The sequence below is a fragment of the Symphalangus syndactylus genome, chromosome 12, assembly GCF_028878055.3.
Source record: "Symphalangus syndactylus isolate Jambi chromosome 12, NHGRI_mSymSyn1-v2.1_pri, whole genome shotgun sequence".
In the NCBI taxonomy this organism is placed as follows: domain Eukaryota; kingdom Metazoa; phylum Chordata; class Mammalia; order Primates; family Hylobatidae; genus Symphalangus; species Symphalangus syndactylus.
Genome location: NC_072441.2, coordinates 121493382 through 121509707, shown reverse-complemented (window position 1 = coordinate 121509707; position 16326 = coordinate 121493382). Strand labels below are relative to the sequence as shown.

General features: G+C 39.7%; 1 protein-coding gene across 1 annotated transcript in view; it reads right to left on the bottom strand.

The window, feature by feature from the left end:
• Positions 1-16326, bottom strand: part of PAPPA2 (pappalysin 2) — a 628099-nt gene that overhangs the window by 141237 nt on the left and 470536 nt on the right. Inside the window, exons 15-19 of the mRNA XM_055255382.2 lie at positions 12756-13245; positions 9632-9760; positions 5976-6067; positions 2227-2420; positions 102-248 (exon numbers count right to left, since the gene is read on the bottom strand). Of these exons, the coding sequence (XP_055111357.2) occupies positions 102-248; positions 2227-2420; positions 5976-6067; positions 9632-9760; positions 12756-13245 (1052 nt within the window). The remainder of the gene's footprint in view (positions 1-101; positions 249-2226; positions 2421-5975; positions 6068-9631; positions 9761-12755; positions 13246-16326) is intronic.

Below are 16326 nucleotides of genomic sequence, written 5' to 3'. Positions count from 1 at the left end.
ACAAGTCATCCAAATGCACCATTTACACACACGCGCACACACACACACACACACATGCTTACACCTTTCACATGCACAGAAGAAACATTTGGGCCACTTACTTTGAGCCAAACCTCATACTCTTTCTTCAGGCTACCTTCTGGCTGTTCACTCCTGTCATCCCGAGTTTGATTTTCACTGGCAACACAGGGAAACCAGCCAGTTAGGGGACGGTGGTTGGGTAAATCTGGATGGTAAGATGTGCAAATCTGAAATACAATTTCAACCAACAATTTGAAGTGTGGCGTGTGAAGATATCAGTAAGGACAATGAAACTCTCCAGCTCAAAGCAAAATTGTTCTCTCTGAATGCCTAATGATCACATTATTGGCAGAAAACTTTTCTCAACATTGAAGAATTTCTCAGTGATCTCTTTAACATCAAGATATAATTTACAAGGATAGAAAACACAACAACTCTCAGTTTGTCATCAGCCCAGGGGTCTTACCCACTGGGTGGTTACAAATAGTCCTGGCATATTTCAGGTAACTGCCCCAGGAACAGCCAGGGAAGTCTGTCTGGGGTGATGATGAAGCCCTTACCAGGCAGCATTCACTGGCCCCAAAAGTGAGGCTACTGAGTTGGGGAACCACTGAGGATTCAGCTAAGTAAAGGAGCCAGAGAAATAAAACTCCAGGAAATTTCTCCCACTTCACTTAGGGAAGACAGACAGACTAGACTAAAAGCCACTTCAGAGAGCAGTCATTACCTCAGAATCTCCCAACTTCCCTGGCTTCCTGTCATTGGATGCCAGGACTTGAAAGAGCAAGATGCCAGAATTTAGGCTGAGAGAGTGTGGCAGAAATGGCTAGTTGCTGACCAGTATCTATTTCCCCTTACTTTTTTATTAATAAACTCCAATTTTGTTCAAGGCGACAGTGTATCTGGTTATAAATGGTCATCTCCTTAGGGTTCCTTACAACTAAAGGTGATGAAGTGGCCTGGATCTGACCAGTAAGAGGCGGGTGGAACTTCCAGTAAAGCTATCATTTTCCCAATAAAAAGGGAAAGACTCAGCTGGCATCCACCTATTTCCCTTTGGCCTGCCCCCTCCTTCCTTGAAATGCTGACTTCATGCCTAGGAGAACTGCAGCCACGTTTTGAGCAGGAGGAAGAAGGCTGCGCCTGAGGATGAAAGAGCTGGAATCTAGAAGACCCGGGTTCCTTGATGAAATCCTTGAACTGGAGCATCAACCTCAGCTGGCTCCTCAATCTCTTCAAAGTTGTCTTCTCAAGTATAAAATCCTATTATTTCATCTTGGCCTGAAATACCTAGAGAACTAAATCTCACTTCTGTGAAAGGACTGTATTGCCTATTCTAGTAAATGGAAGAGTTTATTTCACAATAGAAGCATCTAGAATAGGTCCCAAGAGTCGTGAGCCTTTAACCCTCTTTTCGGTCTTCAACTATATCTCATAGATATCATTGGTATAGCATTTTAGATCCATCAGAGGATCTTCTATCTATTTAGGTGGATATTCAGAAAAAAATTATGTACCCAAGGATTTACTTATATCAAAAACTCTAGGGTTTCTTCAATAATAAAACTTCTTTAAATCAATTTATACTTTGATTTTTAATACATATTTTATTTTATTTTATTTTTTTTTTTTTTGAGACGGAGTCTCGCTCTGTCGCCCAGGCTGGAGTGCAGTGGCGCGATCTCGGCTCACTGCAAGCTCCGCCTCCCGGGTTCACGCCATTCTCCTGCCTCAGCCTCTCCGAGTAGCTGGGACTACAGGCGCCCGCCACCACGCCCAGCTAATTTTTTTTTTTGTATTTTCAGTAGAGACGGGGTTTCACCGTGGTCTCGATCTCCTGACCTCGTGATCCGCCCGCCTCGGCCTCCCAAAGTGCTGGGATTACAAGCGTGAGCCACCGCGCCCGGCTTTAATACATATTTTAAAGCTTATTTGATCATTGTAGTAAACCACTGAAACAGTGCAAAAGGTGTTGCTATACCCATTTTTCCAGGTGAGAATATTGGGGCCCAGAGAGGTTAAGTGACTTGCCCAACATCATGTAATTGTAATAGCAATGCTGGCAGATCCGGTAATGTTCCCTAGGGCTTCTAACTCCTTACTTCTTCTTTTTCTTCTTTTAATTATCCAAACACAGACCCCAAGCGTAAGCATAGGGGTCTGTGTTTTGCGCAGCCTCGACTCTATTCATCTAGCTTAACTTACCAGGGAATGAGGTTCTCCAGTTACCGAGGAAACAGGACACTTCTTCTTGTCTTCATGAGAGGAGTAAGCCCGGGTAGCCCACTGATCCAAGTATCCTTTGGGAGTGTAGATGCCACAGTCTACAATGCTGGTTTTTCTCTCAAAAGGTTCACATATGCCATCTCCCTCATACATGTAGCAAAGGCTTGGCTCTCCTGCCAAGAAATATTGTGTGACACAGAAAGAGTGTTTTCATAAATGTCATGAAAAAAATGAACATGGGAATGTCCACAACATTTCTTCTCCAGCCCACTGAAGAGAATTCTGCAATTGCCTGCCAGTCTAATGCCTACCTCAAACACACAGATACACATACATCCCACACATCCCTAAAGAAGAAGGATTTTTTCTCATTGGAAGAAAGGTAGAAACCATCTATGTTATAAAAGTACAGAAACAGTTGAGATCAGGGGAGAAAGAACAGGGAGAAAAAAAACGGCTGTAGGATGGTTGTGGAAAGAAATTTTAAGTAATAGTTGAGTAAGATATTTGGGGGAAACTAGAGATATAAGATAGGTAGGTAAAAGAAGAAAGGAATCTAAATAAATCCTATCATGTATTACATATTTGAATCTTTTTCATAGTTTTTGAAATATTGAAGTATCATGGGGGGTTTGTTCTCAATCACTTTTTGTTGCTTAATTGTGTTTCTTCAACTGCATGACTGCTATTACACTGGAGAATATAGGCTCCAGGCTTTTGAGGCTTACATATGTATTAATTTTTTTTTAGTCTTAGGACAACCCTGTGAGGTGTGTATTTTATTTCTTTTATGATAGGAAGCCTGAGTCTCAGTGATTTTATGTGACTTCATAGAGGACCCTCGAATGGTAAGCAATAGAGCATTAATTTGAGTCAGGCTTAAATCTAAGAGCCAGAATGCAGGTTCAGCAGCTCACTGAACACTGCCTCAAACTAAGACAGAGGGGCTGTCTTCAAAAGCAAACAGGTGATAAATGAATATCTAAGAAAATATATTGGGGTTGTAAAGCCAGCTGGTATGCACTGGACAAGGTCCATTCTTGCTCATACAATAACTCCTAGTAAGTGAATAGCACTGACTCTTTATAGATACATAGACACACTGCCTTCAGATGTAGATAGCTGAGAAACACATACAAAGCCATTTAAGTTCTGTTGTATTTTTTACCAAAATATGAGACAATTAATATTAATGGCACAATTCAAATTTCCATTTTCTATTTAAAAATAGGACATGAAAATAAGATTAAGATTCAAAATAACAACACCTAGGTATATATTCAATAAGAGCATTACTAAAATTTACTGTTACTATTTCCTTTTTTTCATGTTCAATTCTTCATAGCAATACCACAGGGCTGTTCCAGTAATTTGTCAGCTGTCCATCAATATATAGTTATTAATTATTCTCTTAACAATTTCCTCTGAGACCCTTCTGTGGTAAATCTATCTCTACTTGCCAGATATAAGCCACTGTCCACAGGACTTGGTTGACAGTCTATTTTGGGCTTTCAACTCATGCATTTCATCAAACCTACTCAAATCACTCTCCAAAGCCAATGTATGTGCTTTTGGAATGACTTTCCCATGATGATTCTCTCTCTCTCTCTCTCTCTCTCTCTTTCTCTCTTCACATGTGTGTATAGTTTTGTTTTGTTTTTCTTCTTATAATCCAGTAACTAATCTTCTTGCTTCTTGTCTCTAATTTTTTGAGCACAGACTCAAAATTTTTGTTTATGTTTCTTTCAAATTCATCTGAAAATAACTGAATACTTTAAAAATATATTTTACAATGGTTCCTTCAAACCTGATCTTTTGAGAAATAATGGAATATAACTATGTGCTTAGCATATGATGAACTTATGGTTCACTGAAAAAATGTCTAATGCTGGAATATACCATTTTAACCTTACCCTGTATAGTTAAAACAATTTAAATATAGTCTTACTGGAGTTGAAGGAAATAGCCAAATTTTATGAGATCAAATGTGATAGACACAAAATAAGGTCGGCTCTTAGGTTAAATAAGACTTGAGCTGCACTGAGGAAAGTTCAGTGTTTGGAGAATATATATTGTATTTAATATGAGACCACTATGTGGCTACCAAAAAGAAATAATGCTAACAGAGGTTGTGTTAACAAATACTTGTGTACAGAAGAGGGAGGTAATCGGCTCAATGTATTCTGCATAGCCAGACCACATCTGGAGTATTGGATTCCCTTCTGGGCATTGACCACATGAAGCATGCCAGTTTGGGGTAAATAAGAAAGGGTCTGGAAACCTAATCACATGAGGGGATGTTTGGATTGGAAAGGAGAATAATGGAGAGGTATTTCAAATATCTGAATGGTAGTCAAATAAAACAGAAAAAAATATATATCCTCTGTAGTTTCATAGCAGGAAAAACGCACTTGATTAAGCATGAGGAAAGCTGAGTTCTAGGGCTGGCTCTGCAAAGATTTCATTGTATGCCCTTGGATGAGTCACTAAAATGTTCTGAGCCTCAGTTTTCGAACTGGAAAAAAGGGAAAAAATTTTACAACAGATAAGGCCATTTGTAAACAGAATGGTCTGTTTCAAGGTTCATTCTTCACAGCTAGAATTAGGTAAGCAAAAGCTAGAAACTCATCTGTCATGCTTTGGTAGGAGGCATTTCTGTAAGACAGAGAAGCTGTACTCTAAGTCACTGCTAAACTTGTACTCATGAAAGGATCAGGGACTCTATCAGACTCATGGTACACAACAAGCACAGAATACATGGTACCACTGAACATATAGCACACAATGGGCCTTTTTCAAATAGATGGATGGATGGATTTATGGAGAGAGGACCACCAACATTCTATGATTCAGGTCTGGCTCTGGAGAGCAGGGACATTTGTATATTCTGTATAGTACTTAACACCTTAATAAATTATACATAATTGTAATCACATTCTACTTTATCTTAAGATTTCAAAACATTAAAATATTTTTAAATGCACTGCTATTTTAAAAACTTCAGTGTGTGGTTATGCTCCACCAAATCATTGCAATCTATGCAGATGACAATGGAAAATAATCTGCATCTAAGAAACCTGTTGATGATAGCTTTAATCAGAATTGGAAAAGTGTTGTAGACTGCCTCCCTGGAGTGGCAAGAGTCTAGAGTTAAAAGTACCTTATACTCTAGAGTCAAAGTTAAAATTTTTACCAGTGATTCTCCATGGCTAAAATATGTTAGGATCCTCTTTTATTCTTCATGATTGAATCGATTACACACAGTCACCAAAATATGTCTTGCATTCGCTTTGGCTTAGAATGTTTCCTTACCCTAATTTGTATGTAGAGTCCATATGATTGTGCTACTTACCTGACATATTGGCATTACCCTGGAGGATCCAAGAGAAATCCCTGGTAACGTTAAGCTAAGAAGCAGTATAACCTAATGGTTTACCACGCAGATTCTAGAGCTGTACTTCCTTAGTTCAAATGCTGACTTTACCACTTCTAGCTGCATAAATGAAATCAAGCTATTTAAGCTCTGTGCCTCACTTTGGCTTCCCCACAGTCATTCTAAGGATTGACTGAGATACTACCTGTGAAACAATTCATGCCTGGCATACAAGGGACACATCAAAGGTTATTATTATTATCACTAAGCTAGATGTTACAGGATATCAAGAACTCACAAAATAATACACCTCTAAAGGTAGGACACAATCTTAGACTGGAACTCTTGAACTTACCTACACAGTTGAAACCTTCCTCCAGCTCACACACCTTGGAGCAGCCATCTCCGCTCACAAGGTCTCCATCATCACACTCTTCTCCCAGGCTCCTAGAGGGTAAAATATATATGCATATATAACACACACAAAAAATTTTTCTTGTTTAGCTACCATCGTTTAAAATTCTTACAATTTCTCAGTATATATTAAAAAGTGCAAGTTGGAAAAAAGTAGGAGCTAGAAGAATGCTTTTGCAGAAAATAGAAACAAACATAAGGATATATAAAGTAGATACAATTTAAGCAATAATTGGTGGTTGGCATATCCAGTGGGTTGTGGGAATTCCTAGAAGTTAAGTAGCTCATGGCTCAGAAACATCTAGGAGATCCATGAGGGTCCTGATGATGATTGTGGGAGAGGGTCTTAAGCTTAGAAAAGCCCTGCCAGCCCTATAATGAATAAAGGCTTAAAATAGCTGATGATGGTAAGAAGAAAGCCTGCCTATCTGTGTGGTTTCATCTATTCATTTTTATCTGGTATTTCTTTATGTTTTCATTTTTTTGTTACATAAAGGTGCAGTTGTTATAAAAATTAGGATTTTGTAGAATTCAATCTCCTGTTCATATCCCCAGAGACTTAAGCAGCCCCTCTAGGACATCCTTAGGGCTCAGGGTCCTGTCTTTACTCCCTACTACCACCTGGTGACAGCTAACATATATTGCAGGGAAGAAACAAATGCTAAGAGAAGAAAAATGTTTTTGTTTCCAACCTCAAATGCTAATGCAACAGATGACAAAATTTGAATTGAGGTGGGGGAGTTAGTTTATGGTGAAAGGGACATGAAGCAATTCATGGAAACAAAATAGATAAGTTTGGGTTGATGCTCCTATGAAAGAACCAATATTTGGCTATTGCAAAATGGATGAGGATTACCATTTTTTTCTCCTTACTTTTTTCATGCTCAAAATGGACATATATTTTAACTCAGTAGATAAAGGATTTGGAATGTTAAAGTGTTTTCAGACCCAGAACATCATAAATAGCTCTAATCTATTGTTTAAAGTATGCCTCACTAGGATGAATGAAAGATTAAATAATTACAAATAAGAATGGTTTAAAATGAATTAAATGTATGCTATGAACACAGTGATATAGTAATCATATTTTAAATGGCAAGCTGGAAGTGGAGAAGGCTAAAAGTGATATAAAAACAACATAATTGAAGAAATTAAGGAAACTTCAAATCATTTTTCTATATAAATGCAATGCAGTTCAATGAAAAGGGACCTAATTAAATGTGTGCTATATCCAAGAAGTCTCCAAATACTTTATGCCTTAATGTGCTTATTTATGGGGAGAGGATTAACCTTCATCTGTGTTTTGCTACAAGGAGTCCAGGAATAATCTTGGAGGTCGGCAACTTTATATTTTCATTTTGAAGATAATCTAAACAGTCAATATAAGCATGCTATGTATCATCTTGTGCCATGTGGCCCAACAGAAATGCAATGAAAACCACATTTTTAATTTTTCTAGTAGTCATTTAAAAAGTAAAAAGAAACTGGTAAATTTAGTTTTAATAATATATTTTACCTAACTCAAGATATTCAAAATATTATTTCAATCTGCAGTCAGTATAAACTGAGGCATGTTACATTATTTTTGCATACTAAGTCTTTGAAATCTAGTGTGTATTTTTCACTTACAACACATCTGAATTCAACTATTTTATCTGTATTTAGATTTTATAAAATTTATAGTTGAAACATTAGATTTACCTGCCCAAGTTGTTCCAAATATACTTGAAGATTTTCCAATAACCAAATTGAGTTTTGGTTTTTAAACTAAATATAAATTACTTAAAATTAAATAAAATTATTCAGTTTTTAGTTGCATTTGTTGTATTTTAAAGGCAAAAAGAGCCACCTATGGTTGGTGGCTCCTATATTGAACAGCCCAGATTGAAATGATTAACTTCTATATGAATACTGTTTATAATTTCAGGGCCCTGCATTGTGCTTGTTTTGGTGGTCCTATTGACAAGTGATATCCAAATGATCAAATGATTGGTATGGCTTCTTCTTGTTTTATGTGTAATGTGGTGCATTTGGCTAAGCCAGATTTGGAGTTACATACCTTTCCTTTGGATGGAAGCGCTAGTTACACAGAGAAGAAAACACAGGCAGAAGCTTCAAGGAACATTTTGATAAGTAACCTTGTGAGACCCAGTAGCCAAGCAGTGCTGCCTTAGATGAAGCTGCTTTAAGGCACGTGAGAGAATGTGCAAAATCAGGGTAGGGAAAGAGTCCTCCACCCCTTTCAGCCTCACATTCTCCAGGCAGAAATGGCACCCTGGAGCTGCAGGGTGGCCACCATCAGACAGCTGTCTTGGAAGACACTAGGGCAGAGGGCAGAGTGTTTTGTTCAAGGAGGGTCCTGCCAGGGTAGTAGTGGTGACCCAGCCCCCCAGCACATTAACCAGTGGGCTTCAGGTTTAAAATGAAGCAACCAAAACAGAGATAACAACAACAGTGTCAGGTGGACTTGTCCTCTGCAATGTGAAGCATCCCAGGGAGAAATCTGATTTGAAATGAAGGAGGGAAGGTGGCAGGCTGAGTTAGGTAGCAAGGGACAGTACGTGAGCAAGGTTGAGGTGACCTCAATGGCTTCCACATATTATCGAGGGCTGGGAAAATTTTAGTGTTTATACTTCTATGACAAGGAATAGACTTACTATAGTTTCAGGATCTTAGAAGATTGAGGAGATAAACAATGTTGAGTGACTGCTAAATGATGGGATGGAATCCCAAGAAAGGCTACAGAATTGATTCCCATTAGGGCTTCAATATCCGATATATTTTCACCTGGTCTGGCAAAATAAAAATAACCCATCTTATTAGGATGCAAAATCTAAGACAAATCACAGTGTCTGACTTCCAGCCTCCTCATCCCAGGAGCTTTATATAATTAACAAATAGATAAGCATTAAAGTTAGGTTGATGTAGGGTGATCAACTGTCCAGGATTTCCTGGGACTTGGTATTTTTAGTGCCAAAACCGGGGAAGTCCCAGGCAAACCAGAATGAATTAATTAGTCCTCTATGCTAATATCACAAAAGGGCGACAAGAAAAGTAACATGGTAAGTTAAGAAACAGAAAGGGTGATTCCATTTCTACCTTGGCGATGCCTACAGAATAGCTGGAAATTATATTGTTATCAGTTCTACTAAGGGCTGCATGAGAAACTGAAGATCCGACAGCTATACTGAATTTCCTCAGATCACACACCTCGTTAGTAGAACAGGCCATTTGTTCAAAAGAGATCCTCTTTCAGCATCATTTGATGAGTAAACTTCTTCTTCATAAATTCCTTCCCTGAATCACTGTCCAGCAGTTGCTTGCTGAGGCCATAAAAGGGGCCCCCAGATAATCAGCCTCAATACCTCAATACTCTGGGGTTAGCTATAAGTAAAAGTGGGTTCCTCCATAACTATGTAGAGATGCCAGATCTCAAGACCTGACACAACCAAGTCCCAGATTTTAGAATTTCAACATTAGAATCAAATGGTGCCTTGCTCCCTATATTCCCAAAACAAGTCAAACTCCTGAAACTTCTGTTCAGAGAACAGTGTCCCTGCACACACACACACACACACACACACACAAAATACTCACTCTGACACCTTCCCATCTCCACAATAAGGAGCTCCATGAATGTGGTTCAGAGGAGGCGAAGCTTCTCCCAGTTCTCCTCCAGCTTCAGCTAGAACTTGGTACTGATACATCTGCCCAGGTGTGACCTCCCTGTGGAAACCAAAGGGTCTGTGACCACTATAGCCACAAAGTGAGGCATGCCCTGGGTCCTTTGTTGATGGTTTTCAGAAGTTGAAGGGAAATATTATGGGAAACATAAAGGTCAAACATATGCCGCATTGTCTAAAACAAAGATCAGGGCACAGTCTTCCCAAGCACCAGAAGGTTTGAAACCGTATTTATTTCTGTATCCCCTGTGCGTTGCACAGAGTAAATGTGCAGTAAACTCTTGCTGCATTAACACTGAACTTAACAGTCCTAGTCAATCTAGGAAGATGGTATTTCAAGTGCATTTTTACCATGTTAAAACAAAACACAACTATTTAAAAGCCAGTCTTCTGTATCATCAAAGTAATCAAAGAAACTGGAAACGAAAGCTTCAGAGTTTGGGCTCAGGAAGGCCCCCTTCTTGGGTCTGGGATCATAGTTTTCTCTCAAGAGAATTCGTGTCTTGAGAAGAATGAATCCTTAGGAGTAAGATCAACTGTCTCATAACAGCAGGTAGGAACACCTTTTGTCACAGTTTGGGGGAAGCAAGAAGTTCCACAATTAGAAATGCATTAAACAACTCCCCACCTCCAAATCTATTAAAGTGTGTAGGTATCAGGAATGGAGTTGTATCAGTTGACCCTAGAGATGAAACGAGCTTGTCAGACTCTCTCTAGAGCCTGGGTGCACTGATTTTGTGGTGAGGGTGAAAGGCAAGACACTGAGAAGAGGAAAAGTGCTCAAGAAGGGGAGCTTCTGGTCCCAAAGACAAAATCTGTCTTCATCTTAATTTTGCCCAGTGCCTGCCCTAATTGGAAAACTACCACCAAGGTCAAGCTAGGCTGGGAGTTACTTAGTGAAACAGGATCTCAAAGGGTTGCTGGGACTACCGTGAGTGGCTGCCATCAGTATTCTGCCATGGTACTCTCTTCTTTAACAGACTTTTCAACTCACCCACAAAGCCTCTACTCCCTCAGCTGATGCAGCAACCAGCAACCAGGAAATGTCTCAGGGTTTCAAAAACATCTTTAAAAACCTCTGTGCTGGCTTTTAAGTATTTTAATAGAAAAGAAACGTAGATATTAAAGTCTTTTAAATTTCCAAATTAGTTACCCCCACATCCCCCAGGGAAGCAAACCTCTCATGAGAATGCCAGATATTTCTAAAGCAAAACCAATTTTATATCCTAATCAATGCTGACAGTTTCCCTTTACAAGGCGGTTTCTGTCAGACTGCTTGTCCAGCCATGCATAAAAGCTTCACACTTTTCTGTGGCTGGCAAAAGGACTGGATGGAAACATCAGCGTGTGTTTACTTTTGTTGAGGAAAAACTCAGCGGCAGGTAGCCCAAGCCCTCCAGGATCTGAGTTTGTAAAAGACAGAGTGTTACTGAAGCAAGAGGATCAAAATGAGATCCAGTTGAAAAATTGGATTTTAATTCCGATTCTGCTATTTACTAGCTATTGAAACAAATCAAAGTTAAGCCTCAGATTTTTCATCTACAAAATGAGATATTATTGGCCTTAAACGTGTGTGTGTGTGTAGCAAATTAGATAACAAATGTCATCTTAACTGCCTTATTTAAGAAGTTCAAAATGACATCTTTTTTCTTTTTAAAGCTACCTTTGCATTTGCATTAGCTTTTTGGTCCTTTCACTATCTTCTAGTTCTAATTGACAGAGCAAATATGGGAAGAAAAATGTAATGAAGCTCAAGGTGGACATTTTTCTCTACTTTTTCTGTAGCTATGGTAGACTGCCAAATGACTACCCTATCCCCAATGTTCCCCTCTATCATGTGACTTTGCTGCCTCTCTTATCAAAAGGGAGGGTTTATTTTGCCACCCATTGAGTCTAAAATTGCTGTGTGACTTGCTTTGGCTAGTGGAACATTATCATGAATAACATAAAGCAAAGATTTGAAAAGTGTAAGCATTTGGGGCTTGCCCTCTCTGCTGCTGGAAGCCCTTCCACTACCATGAGAAGCCCAGGCCAGGCCTTGAGAGACCATGAGGAAAGAGGCCCTCATCTCCCCAGCCATGCCAGCTGTCCCAGCTGTGCGGGAGGTCATCCCGGGCCATCTAGTGCCAGCCAAGCCAGTCTAGATGAGAGCACCCAACCTACCTATAGTATCATGAGAAATAATGTTTGTTGTTTTAACCCACTACCTTTTGTGATGATTTCTAATGCAGCAAAAACTAACTGACAGCATCTCTGATAAAACTTTGTTTTGCCCTAGTTCTGACCTCAGGGCAGTCTCCAAAGAAGGTTATGAGGTCAAGAGAATTTGCCTTTGGAGGTACCAGCCTCCTGCTCCAGATATTGAGTTCTTTGTAAGTAAGGACCTCATCTTAGTCTGTGCCCCCAGTACTGAACATGCAGTACCAGGAACATAGTAGAACTCACTAAATGTAGGAAGAAAAGACAGAACTAAGAGGAAGAGGAGAGCTGGAAGAGAAAGATAAAAGAGAGTTGGTTGATGGGGTGTGGGGGTGGGGGGGAAATGAGAGAAGGGGAAAGAATGAAACACATATCATGAATGGGTCATGGAACTGAGTGTATCATCTCGTCTGCCAGGCCCTTGGCCTCCTTGCATAGCAATAGAAGAATTGACTATACCTTATAAATGTTATGGGGTCTGTGGCAGATGATCAGACAGCTAAAGCAAAGAATCAGAAATTAAATTGTCACCAGACAGGAGTATCTGATTCTGATCAACTTATTTGTGGCAATTATGTTCAGTTCAACTGAAACATCTCATACACTAACCTGTTTTGTCCATAATCATCATGATGGCATCAGGAATCAGACACCTGCTTGCCCCTTTCTGGGAAGTGTTTCTCTTTACCTCAGATATGCTACTTTACAGTAAAATCCCCTCTGAAAGTCTAAACATTCCTCCAACTAAGGGCATGGCTGAATATTAAAAAGTGGGGAAAAAGTAACAAAACCCACCCCCAGAGCCCCAGGAAGCCCCATAGTCATGCTACCAAACTCACACGTCCATGAACTTCCTGTGAGAATGTGTCACCACCACGGGCAAACCACTGGCAAACGGGGGATCGCGGAGAACCTGGTACCTCACAGGCCTGCAGCCAGAGCACAAGGGACTATGGGGCTGAGAAGTCAGGAGTGCTGCGTCAATCTCTATCCTCTCATCAAAGGTGTAGACTTTCACCCCTGAGACCTTCCCATCCACGTGCAGTTTGATGGTGAGTGGGATGTCACAGAAAGTGTCTAAGGGGCCCAGGTGCACTGACTCCTTGTTTTCCAGCAAGATCTCTGTGTCAAAGAGGACCTGCGAGGACTCCATGAAGAAGGAAGTGACCCACAGGGTGAGGGTGTCGGCTTGGACTGGGTGTTGGAAGAGCAGCTCCAAGCTACAGCCTTCTGTGGGGCAGGGGACCGTCATGTTCATGTGGTACAGGTGGACCTCAGGGCTCCAGGCCTGTAAGCTCGGCTCGCAGGGCTGATCCACATCAGGAGGCCCTGGGGGAAGATTAGCAGAAAGATACATCAGTAGCAGCCATTAAAAGTCAGAAAATGAGTAGCCCTTAGCAGCCAGAAAGAGGAACTATGGAGAGAACTTTTAGAATTCCTGTAGAAGTTGGTCATCTTAGCAGGTTAGATCTTATGTACTAGTAAGAACAAAGATGTAAAAGTAAAAAGCATTATACTCTTGTTACCCCATCCCTGTACATGGTGCCCTTAGCAAGAGGAAACCCACCAGGAATTGGGAAGGAAGCAACCCAGATCCTTGGTGGAAACATGAGACTGATGCAGAGAAGTCATGTCCTTAAAGAATCCTTGAGCAAAGAATTACATGTGATTAGTCCATTCATAACTTATGATAAATTAATGCTTCTGAAGACCAGTGATTTCACTCTGTCACTGCAATCTTTGTAGGGCTCTTCACAAAACTGCTTTCATTCCCTAAGATCCCACCCTGGCAATCCTTACAACTGATGGTTAGACGAACTTTAAAACCATACATTGAAATTTCCCTTTCAGTTCAGGTATGTGTAAGCAGGTAGGTAACTGCAGGCAGGAAATATAAACACATATTATGGAGTGGGAAAAAAATGGAGATTCAGTAGCCAAATAAAAATGTAATGATAAAAAATCAAATATCACAAATCTAGGAAAGTCAGCTCCATGGAAATAATCTATCCAAATGGTTTTCTTTTCTGTCGTGTGAGGGGAGTTGAAGAGAGACTGTTGAATCGAGAACCAGCAGAGTCAGCCCTCCTGTGCCCTTAGCTGAGTGGCTGTGGCACATCTTTCTATGCCTCAGTTTCCTCTTTTAGAAAATATGTGATAATGTTTAACCCTGCCTTACTAGGGCAGTGTAGATCTATACAATGTTCTAGAGAAATTAAATATCTACATTTACCAAAGTAGAAGTATTTAGCCCTTCAAAATTTGGAAAATAAATTATATCCCAAAGCCCAGAGAAAACCAGTTCAAACATTGCAATTTCCCTTTCAGTGCAGGTATGCGTGAGCAGGGAGGTAGCTGCAGGGAGAAACTGCAGGCAGGAAATAGAAACACATATTATTAATTTCAAAAATATGTGTGTGCAACTGTGTGTGTGTGTGGTGTGTTACATCTTATGGTTTTTATTGTTTTTTGCCTATATTGTGGGTTGATTCATTTATTATGAGTTGATTCATTAATTCAACAAAAATTGGTAGTGTAGTTCTTTTACACCAAGAACTAATCTAGGTATTAGAGATAGAGGAGTGAGCAAGAGAGACGAAAGTCTTGCCTTTCTATATGTTACAATAAAGTGATAGACGCAACAATAAATATATAAAGGGATATAAAGTATAATATTAAGTAGTAATAATATCGGTGAAGACAAGTGGAGGAACATAAGGGAATACAGAATTATGAAGTGAGGCTGGGAGCTATTTAAGATTATGAAGCCAGAAAATTCTCACCATGAAGATGATGTTTAAGCAGGGAATATGTCTGTTTTAGTTTTCTAATCCCCATAGCATTTAGAAAATAGTTGGTGGTTAAGTAGTGTTCATTAGACATATTTATAAATACACGTGTTTGTGCCTGCTTTGTTAGAGATTACTCTTACAGTGTATATTTTAAATATGACCTGGTTCTTCACCCTTTCAAAGCAAAGACCAGTATTTCTTATTAATCATATATACTTAGTTCATTAATGATTTATGAATTAATGCTTGTGAAGTCCAATGTTAGTAGTCCTAAAAACTTCTCAGTTTGTCTCATAATTATTATAATATTATTATTAAGCCCCCAATACTAGCAGAATAAAGGTCCTTGGAAATCAACCTAACAGCAGCACTGCCAGTCAAAAAGTTTTTATTATGACTTCATGTTAAAGCATGAAATGGAAGCCCTAAAAGTTGACTTGGTTTGCCTCAAGACACAATACAAGAATTGGAACCTGGAACTTCTAATTCCTTTTACCTCTCTCAGATAACTGATTTTTCCCCCTAGAATTAAAAAAGAAAAAAATACCGGGTCAGGGAATCAAACAAGCATTAAAACACCAGCACGGGACAGACTGTTTGCCACACACACACAAAATGGCCCTTTATGAAATGCGAATCTCTATTTAGAGTCCAATGGAGTAAATTTTATACTCACTTTCCATTCTTCCCTGAAAATTCTCACTTGAAAAAAATCATATATAATCAATCAAGTAAATTGTCTCCTTCCAGATTTATCCCTGAAGCCCTGTCACTTGAGTGACTGGGAGCCCAGGATGATATCTTGCAGATACTGTAGCCTCTCAGACCAACATTCTCCTTTTATTTTCGTGTCACAATCAAGACTGCAGATTAATTCAAATAGGACTTTGTCCAACACATCTTATTTAATTGTTTCTAGTGTCTTAATAAATATTTTAAAGGCAAAGAAAAAAGATGATAATCAGGTAAACATTAAAGATGATGATGATGGAAGAAGTCAAGCCATTCATCAGGAGGTGCTAAAATCCTGTCAACAGTATTTTCTGACTTGAACTGGGAAAAGATTCATGCTGTAATTTGTCTTAGGCGCATTAATATACACATGTGAGTGAATGTGTGACTGTTTGAAAACTTAGGGGAGGTACAGAAAAAAAGATAACAAAAAATATTTTTCCCTTCCTGGAGCCTAGCTCAGATCATATCCAAAGCACAACCAGTACCAGTGACTAATAGACTCATAAAATAGCACAGACGAGAACAGTCAGTGTGGAACACCTGGTCTCCCCACCCCCACCCAGACTTGCTCAGCCAGTGCGTGAGTGTTCTCTGCGGTGTGTTTCCTGATATAGAGGAGTAAGAGGTCAGCTTACACTGTCACATGGCATGGCTGCTCCAAGGACCAGTAGGCACACGTAACACTACACTTCCCAGCTATCTCACCCTGAAGTCACATCCTGAGTTCAGCTGACTTCTCCATCCTTCTGTCCTATACACTGATCTCTGCTTCACCACAGCCATGGGGCCTCCATGTTAGGCACATATGGGACATTCTGCACACAGTGGCACCCGGCAGCTCCTAAAGATATCCAGCAAAACACACACACACACACACACACTC